General features: G+C 32.9%; 1 protein-coding gene across 1 annotated transcript; it reads left to right on the top strand.

Annotated features, from left to right (window-relative positions):
- The first annotated feature begins 2,814 nt into the window (after positions 1-2,814).
- Pmp70 (ATP binding cassette subfamily D member Pmp70) lies at positions 2,815-8,006 on the top strand. Its single transcript, XM_011649446.3, has 12 exons — positions 2,815-2,950; positions 3,033-3,078; positions 3,141-3,328; positions 3,405-3,474; positions 3,641-3,738; positions 4,067-4,247; positions 4,468-4,680; positions 4,766-4,835; positions 4,935-5,410; positions 5,663-5,962; positions 6,306-6,467; positions 6,610-8,006. The coding sequence occupies exons 1-12, from the start codon at positions 2,835-2,837 to the stop codon at positions 6,685-6,687; spliced, it is 1,998 nt and encodes a 665-aa protein (XP_011647748.2). The 5' UTR covers positions 2,815-2,834; the 3' UTR covers positions 6,688-8,006.
- The last annotated feature ends 808 nt before the right edge of the window (positions 8,007-8,814 follow it).

Below are 8,814 nucleotides of genomic sequence, written 5' to 3'. Positions count from 1 at the left end.
TATTATCTGGGATATCACTTGATTAGTTAATTGCTTATCGGAGTTTAATCGAGATTATTTGTTTTCATTAACAGAATTAATCTCTCTTGAAATTTTTCCGCAGATTTTCATCGCACTTTTTTCTCGTAAAAAAAGAAATGATACATTATTTCGTTGATTTATATATTTTACTCTTTGTAAATCTTCCGTGCATATCTTCCGTGTTTTGCATCTTGTGTCATTCTTGTGCACGAGAGTGTTCGTGCATTTATGTCAGACTTGTTTAGACCTGGAATTACACTTTTTCCTTTTACGTACCTTGGCATCTGAAATGTTCAGAAAAAAATCGAATAAAGTCTCATTTCAAATGCAAAAAATTAAATTTTATGAAAAACAGGCCTCATATATATTCACTTGTATAATTTGTGTAATTTGCATAAAACACAATTGCAACTATACATAAGTTGTATCCGTAAATTCAATTTATATACATATCGATTCAATTTATATATATAATCTTTTACACATAAATATGTTTTGTTGTGTTTTTATTAACATATTCTATATTAACATATATTAGCATATTAACATATTCTATATTAACATATTCTATATTCAAGTCGAAACAGCGAGAAGAGAAAAACGAAAAGGAAGATATAGGAAGTATGGAAGATGAAAAAGGGGGAAATTTCTCTCTCTCTCTCTCTCTCTCTCTCTTTCTCTCTCTCTCTCTCTCTCTCTCTCTCTCTCTATACCTACTTCATCTTTATCACACTTGTCTCGTTTTCTTCCATTTCCTCATCCCTCGATTATAGGGTAAACCGCGCGTTACATTGAATCGATTTGAACGAAAGCGATCATTCTCTTCATTTATTTTACTTGCGCTCGTAGCTTAAAATTCCGTCTAGGTTAAATATGAATATTACAAAAATAATCGATTTGACAACCGCAGAATGAGGGGGAGGATTGAAGGATATCACTTTGCCACTTAATCCGTGAAAATGTGGCATTGGTTGGAACATGTTATGCGACATTCAAAAAGTATTAGGAGAACGACGGGGCAATATGGCGTGACCAATCAAATTTGCAATTTCATTTTTTTTTCTCCATTTGCAAGTATCTTTGAAAAATCTATCAAAAGAAAAGTTCTCTTATTTCATAGAAAAGATAGATGGAAGAGGAAAAGAGAAAAGTCTCTGTAATTTTTACTTATATCTATTATGTGTATTTAATTTTAAAAATGGAGACAAAAGGAGGCAAAAATTAACGAATTGATTGAGAATCTTCTACACAAAGAACAATGTAAAATAATGTAGTTAACAACATCAAAAGTAATTGAAAAAATAATCTTATTAATTCAATAATATTAATGAAAGAAATGCATTTATTTAATTATTAAGGCTCTTGGAATTCAACTAGGAATTTCGCGATCATCCGTATTTATTTTATCCTTGTCCTTGTTCATCTCAATATATCGTGCTAACAAAATTTTTTATTGCACCTAATTTTGTTGTTATATATTTAATTGTGCAGATGTGACTTGTTTCGTACTCATCAAATTCGTAAAAATGGACTGGAGCAAAAGTTATCTTTGAATTTTAATATAAAAGCATATTTTTCACTTCCCTCAACAGCTGTCAAATCGTGTGTTTTCTGCTTGAACAGGCTTCATTTTACATGATTTTTACGACTATTTATTGACTATCAGGAAGGGAAGGATATCAACTATCTATTTTCACAAATGTCTTAAAGCTATTTCAAGTGTTGCTTTAATCAAATATTTCTTTATTTGCAAATTAGGTGCAAATTAGGTCAATAAATTTTACTGTATCATTTCTCACCTATGACGTTACAATTCCAATATAGCCGCGATGACTACTTAAGCCTGCGTACAATAGAGGAAATATTAAGAACAAGAATAAATTTAGAAATAAAAATTGAGAATAAAAATTAAATATAACGCACAATAAATACAAGTAAGTAAGTATAAGATATGATATTTTATATTTATTTATATTTATTGTGCGTTAATTTTTATTCCGAATTTTCATTTCCAAAATTTAATATTTATTCCTGTTCGTAATATTTTTTCTATTGTGCGCAGACCTTTAAATCAACATTTTCAATTATATTCGATATTGTTGACTCAACGTTCTTTATTTATTTTTTTTTTTTCATTTGCATACTTCTGACATTACGATAAAATGACGGCATTTTCTGACGAAGAAGAGTCAAGGAGCAACTTCTTATACTTTATATATTTGATTTTCTGAAATAATGGAGAAATCGCGAGTTTTCATCGCTTCATCCGTGAGATCCCGACTTCGGGAATCTCGAGTACCATCGTGCCACAGCCATGAAATATGTGGCCCGCAGCCGCGGCGAACATCGCAATTTCGAGTGACTCCGAGCTCTTTTGCTCTCTCGCCGCCGGTGCGGAAGAAAGAGCGGCGTGCGCGCGCGACGATTGCAGGATCCACGCGAGTTTGGTGGAGGGAGAGAGGAAGAAAGTTAAAAATGGTGTGGGAGCGCGATCTCTGGTTTCATCCTTGTTGTTCGCGCGTAGCAGACGTTCGTGGCTCGCGCGCGTGTGTGTATCGTGCACGCTGTTACGCGATCGCGGAAAGTCCACGCGGAATGCTGCTGATTACGCTGTGCCCTCTCTCTTTTACCTTCTCTCCTTGCCCAGCCGTCTCCCACCAGCATCGTTACCCGCCACTGCTCGCGCGACTACGTCGTTCGACTCGTCCGCTCGTCCGTGTCCTCGACTTTATGCTGCAAAGGCCACGCGCGATAGTCAAGCCGTCGCGCCAGGACGGTGTAACTGGTAACACGCGAGCGAACCCGACACCGAGATGGCACCGGCCCTCAGTAAATTTGCCACCAGACGCACCCTGGCCGGTGCGGTGGCAGTCAGCACGCTGATCTGGATACTGAGGAATCGCAGCAGGAGACGCTCGCAGAAGATCAAGTAAGTATCTGGGCGTTAATCTTGGCCGCACGCGTGCGATTTCCACTCTTACGATTGTCATTGAGTAACACTATGTTTGTAGGGACCAGTGGCCTGTCGGCAACGATATTCAGTATGTCATTAAGGAGGTAAGAACATAAATTGGGACCAACAACATGGGTTGAGATTGCATTGATTGTAACCTCCACAGGAAAAGCCAAAGGGCCCCAAGGCACAGGTCAATGCCATCTTCTTTCACAGGCTCTGTCAGTTGCTCAGGATTGGCATCCCTGGTGTCTTGTCACCAGAGTTTGGCTATGTGCTCCTAGTGGCGAGTGCCCTGGTCGGTAGGACCCTGTGCGACTTATGGCTCATCAAGAAAAGCACTCTGATAGAAACGTATGTGCAGTACTCTTTTGTATTAGTAATACTTAAAAACCTTATCTCTCTGACCCAAAATCTTGTATGTCACCAGGTCAATTGTTAATATGGATGGACCATTGTTCAGAAAATATTTGCTAACTCTGTTCTCTGTGATACCGCTAGTAAGTAGAATACAATATTGGTATTGTTAATCTGAAGATTGTATGCATAATGTGATAATAGAAGTCTTATGTTTTTAAATAGCATAGCTACTAATGTAGCTTCAACTTACTTACCAAAAAAAGTTAATGTTAATATGTTAATATTCTCTGTATTGTATTAATTTAGATATCAATTGTAAACAACATACTAAAATATGGTATAAGTGAAATGAAGTTGAGATTGCGCACAAATATCACACGTAATTTGTTGGATCATTATCTTAAGTAAGTAAACATATATTTTTTGTATATTTTAATCCTGCCCCGGTGTTAAAGATACACTCATTTCAATTTCTCATTTATAAAACGATACTCTTGGAACTAATGTATTTTTATCATATGCACGATGCGCGTATGTTTTTGTATTCTCGTTTGTACATGACTTTGCAAGAATTTGGTTTGCCATTGATATTGGCAGTATTTTTCAAGCTTACGCTTGAATAATTTATGACTAAAATAAATTAGAGATATTTTACATGTAACATTTTTTTACATAATAAAAAATGTTGCCACAAAGTATTTAAAATATTTAAAACTGAGTTTTTTTTTGCAGAGGCTTTACCTATTATAAAATGAGCAATCTGGATACCCGTATCGCGAATCCAGATCAACTGTTGACTACAGATGTTGACAAATTTTGTGAAAGCTGTACAGATCTTTATAGCAATGTAGCGAAACCTCTATTGGACATTGGTATTTATGTATATAGATTAACATCTACTCTTGGTGGGCAGGTACACACAAGCGTTTATTTCTCATTTATGTGTATTATAAATATATGTTAATTTTAATCTCGCTTTAACTTATGTTCTTTTTTTTAGTTACAAGCGTTAGAAAAAGATAACGAGTTAAATTTAAATTAGAGATTAAAAGAATTAGAATTAATTTACATTACTAAAAATGGACATTAGTAATCATAACATTATACATTACAGATAATTTTCCTTTTTCCAGACACCATTCTTGATACTTTTATACCTAGTAGTAGCTGGCACCTTTTTGACTCATCTTCGTAAACCTATCGGAACAATGACGGTCAAAGAGCAACGCTTAGAAGGAGAATATCGTCATATCAATTCAAGATTGATCACTAACTCGGAAGAAATAGCTTTTTATGGAGGAAATAACAGAGAGAAATTGACATTATTAACTAGCTTTCACAAACTTGTAAGTTGTTTTTTTGAGATTATTTATATACGCTTATCAATACTATCGTTATTTTTGCATTGTCATTTGTGTTTCTTTATTGTAGATAACTCATCTTCGTAAATTCTTAGAATTCAAGGTCTTGATGGGCGTCGTAGATAATTTCGTCGGAAAATGTAAGATGTGATTTATATAGTAATAACTATCATGTTAATATCGCAATTTATCGAACAATTGTGTTTATATTTTTTAATATTATCATTTTCTTTTTTCAGATTTCGCTACTGTGGTTGGTTTCTACGCAGTAAGCATCCCCTTCTTTCAGAAGAATCATCCCATACTCTCCGGCACACCCAATCACAGGTTTAAATCGTACTATACATACGGTCGGATGCTGGTGAAACTAGCTGAAGCGATCGGTCGATTGGTGATGGCTGGAAGGGAATTAACACGCTTAGCAGGATTCACAGCGCGGGTCACCGAGATCAAGAAAGTCCTCGATGATCTGAATGCCGGGAAGTATGAGAGAACGATGATCTCGGATTATAAAGATAATGCGATCGGTTTTCCTGGTAATGGCAAGATCGTGCCGCGTGACAATGTCATACGATTCGATCACGTTCCTTTAGTGACACCGAACGGAGACGTGCTCATCAAGGAATTGTCCTTCGAAGTGAAATCGGGGATGAATGTACTGGTCTGCGGTCCGAACGGTTGCGGCAAAAGTTCCATGTTTAGGATTCTTGGTGAAGTATGTGTCTATATATATGTACTGCATTATCTATATTGTTTTTGTTTATTATTCATTTCATAAATCATTTCGTTATCGTCTTTGACTGAATTGATTTTATTAGTGTTGATTAAATCGTAATATGATACGATTCTTAATGTCTTTTCTAGATTATGATCTGATACTGAAAGTGATAAATTAAGCTTGGAGTTATCTATGTGAGTAGCGTTTTAACGCAGTAATGTTATTAATTTTTCCGATCATAATGTTTAGTTGTGGCCGGTCTGGTCTGGAACCATTACGAAACCACCGCGTGGTAAATTATTTTATATTCCGCAACGTCCCTACATGACTCTGGGTACATTGAGAGACCAGATTATATATCCCCATACGAAAGCTGAGATGATAAGGCGCGGTAATGTTAACGATGAGGACCTCAAGAAGTTCCTGGAACTTGTGCAGTTGATTCATCTGTTGGAAAGAGAAAACAACGCCAACAGCGAAGGACAGGGTTGGGATACGGTCGCCGATTGGATGGATGTCTTATCAGGTGGCGAAAAGCAACGTATTGCAGTGAGTTTTTGTTTTTCTCTTACGTTTTTCAAGATGATTAATAACATTATTAATCATATGAAAAAATTTGCTTTAAATTGCTACCTTGTTTTTAATTATATCTTGTTTTAACTAACTTATTTTTTTCCATGTTAGAGAAAAAAAAAGATAAATCATGTAAGAAATTTAACTAAAAAAACAAATCACTATCTAATCATAGAACAGACTTAGATTACCTAATCATAGAATTAGTTGATAATTTAAATAATGCGAGCATATTATTTATATTTATTTTTTACTATATTATTATTATTATATCACAATAGCGCTAAGTTTATATTTCTCAATTCCTTCTTTTACAAAGATGGCTCGATTGTTTTATCATAAACCGCAATTCGCGATTTTGGATGAGTGCACGAGCGCTGTCAGCGTCGACGTCGAGGATTCTATGTATAGATATTGCAGACAAAAGAACATTACGCTGTTCACGGTCTCGCATCGTCGCTCTCTTTGGAAGCATCACGAGGTATTAATATCGATTTGTCTTTTCTTTTTGATAATGATTAATTTTATGAAAAACGAATTTATATTCAGTGACTTTAGTGAGTTTCAGTGAGTTTAGTGTTGTTTTATTATCGCGTTCATTATTTTCTATTTACTGTTTCTAGTATTACTTACACATGGACGGCAGAGGAGACTACGAGTTCAAGCCGATCGAACAAGACACGATAGAATTTGGATCATGAATTTTTGCGTCCCTTGCGCACGCGGAAACGCGTTTGCATACAAACATTTAACCTAGCCTTAATTTTTCTCTTATTCAAAAATTGTTCAACAGTTCAACAATTTAGACGAAATTTTATCTATCGTTCATTAGTTTTAACAATAGATGGAATTTAAATTTTATTATATCGAATATTAAACATATAATACAAGAGAAATATCTGCGGAATGTATGTGTATCATACAAGATATACGTACTACACAAACTAGACTACACAAACTATACATAAAGTGAAGATAAATGATGTGATCATATTTGGCGCATTACCGGTTCCTTTACGCTGGTACGTCACTTAAATCTGCAATGCACAATGATATATTTTTTGATCGACATTTTTATGAAATAGATATATTTTTAACTCATCCCGAGCTTGGAAAGTAATGTCATCTTAAATGACGTATGATACTTTTAGATCCTCAAATTCTTTGAGGTGTAATTGTAAATATATAATTTTATAGCGTGTAGATTTTTTTCAATGTAAATTTACCAGTGATCAATTGACTTTCTATTTTAGCTAGACTTGCCAAATTAAACAATGTAAATTATATGTATATGCTTTAATCAAAATCATTTTATTAATCATTGTATCATATCAAGGAAAGTGTACATACATGTATACATGACAGGATTGTCTGTAAAGTACATTTTGTAAGAATGTTATTATTGATATCACTACATGTATGTGTATGTGTATGTGTGAATTACATATCACATAGATAGATATACTTATGAATCAAGACAGAAAATTATAAGATTGTTGGACAATAAGAGAATGCTATAACGAAGAAAGCTAATTGTAAATTTAAAATTAAATTCAGCAAAGTATATACAAAGAATACTTCAAGGAACTGTAATTGTGATTTTTTTCTTTCATATATCGTGTTGCAATTGCAAATTCTTTTTTTTTTTTCTTGGAATTACTACAATAATACTACATCACTTTCATTGATATAGTAAAATATTTAAAAGAATTTTTTTACTGCTTTTTTTGCTTTATAATATATGCATGTATTATACACATCTGAGTTTAACTATCTTAATCATCGAAATATCTTATTTTAAATATCTTATTCACTACAACACGATTTTATCGTATTCTTAAATTTTCGCTATTACAACGAATTGTTTACTATAATTGTTAAGAAAATATACAATGGACCTAGACTTGTCAAGATCGATTGATAAGTTCAAAGTTATATCAAAATATTCTCGTAGTAAAAATTTCTATGAAACTAATAAGTGCAAAGATATTTTATGAAAAATAAAGAAATTTTCTCTTACCGTTTGGTCAATCCCATATCTTTTTACAAGAATTCTTAATAGATAGAAATTTAAAACTTAGTCATTTCTTGATTTGTTATCGCTCGATTTTCATCAATTAGCCTCATTAAATGAAATTATAAATATTGTCGATAAAAATTAAGATATTTAAGTTTTTAGAATATTATTTATGTCAGATTAAAAATATCATTTGACAATAGAATAACAAACTTTTATTAATATAAAGTTTAGTTGATTTAGAATATTTCTTCATCACTATTTTTTCTAGATATCTTTTAAGCCACACTACAATGTTTTTCTCTCATATTAGATTTCTAAATTTTATTTTAAATGTTTTCTAGTGTCCATTACAATATAAGGTTTGTGACTTTCTTTCTTTTTATAACATGGCTATATATCATAAGAATGTGATGTGTATGCTATAAAAAAACATTTTTTTTTCTCGGTATTCTGTTTTAATTTTCAGAAAAATTTCTACACAAAAAGTAAAAAACGTAACATTCGTTCATTAAAATAAGAGCATTCATTTTTTCATTTTGTATATAAAAAAGAAAATTATAAAATATTAAAAATATTTAAAGAATATTTGAAAATGAAAAAATGAACTCACACGACTGCCTTGGAAACAATCACAAGTTTTACTTTAACAATAGTAAGCTTTAATGATCATATAGCAATTAACAACTGCCAGTTAATTATAATAATGATCAATCGACAAGATCGCTTAAAATTTCTACATGATTCATCGTGTCTCCATTTCTATTTTTATCATTTATGTGTGTGCCATATTATGTGTTTACAAAAAATT

The sequence above is a fragment of the Pogonomyrmex barbatus genome, unplaced genomic scaffold (genome assembly GCF_055798465.1).
Source record: "Pogonomyrmex barbatus isolate J1 unplaced genomic scaffold, ASM5579846v1 scaffold14, whole genome shotgun sequence".
Classification (NCBI taxonomy): Eukaryota; Metazoa; Arthropoda; class Insecta; order Hymenoptera; family Formicidae; genus Pogonomyrmex; species Pogonomyrmex barbatus.
Note: the sequence above shows the minus strand (reverse complement) of the source record. Positions and strands in the feature narration are given on the sequence as shown.

Bases quoted from the DNA above. Each gene is read 5' to 3' on its own strand.
- Pmp70 (XM_011649446.3), top strand. From the start codon at position 2,835: ATGGCACCGGCCCTCAGTAAATTTGCCACCAGACGCACCCTGGCCGGT. The intron at 3,079-3,140 runs GTAAGAACATAA...TAACCTCCACAG, and splicing joins TTCAGTATGTCATTAAGGAG to GAAAAGCCAAAGGGCCCCAA. The intron at 5,411-5,662 runs GTATGTGTCTAT...CATAATGTTTAG, and splicing joins TGTTTAGGATTCTTGGTGAA to TTGTGGCCGGTCTGGTCTGG.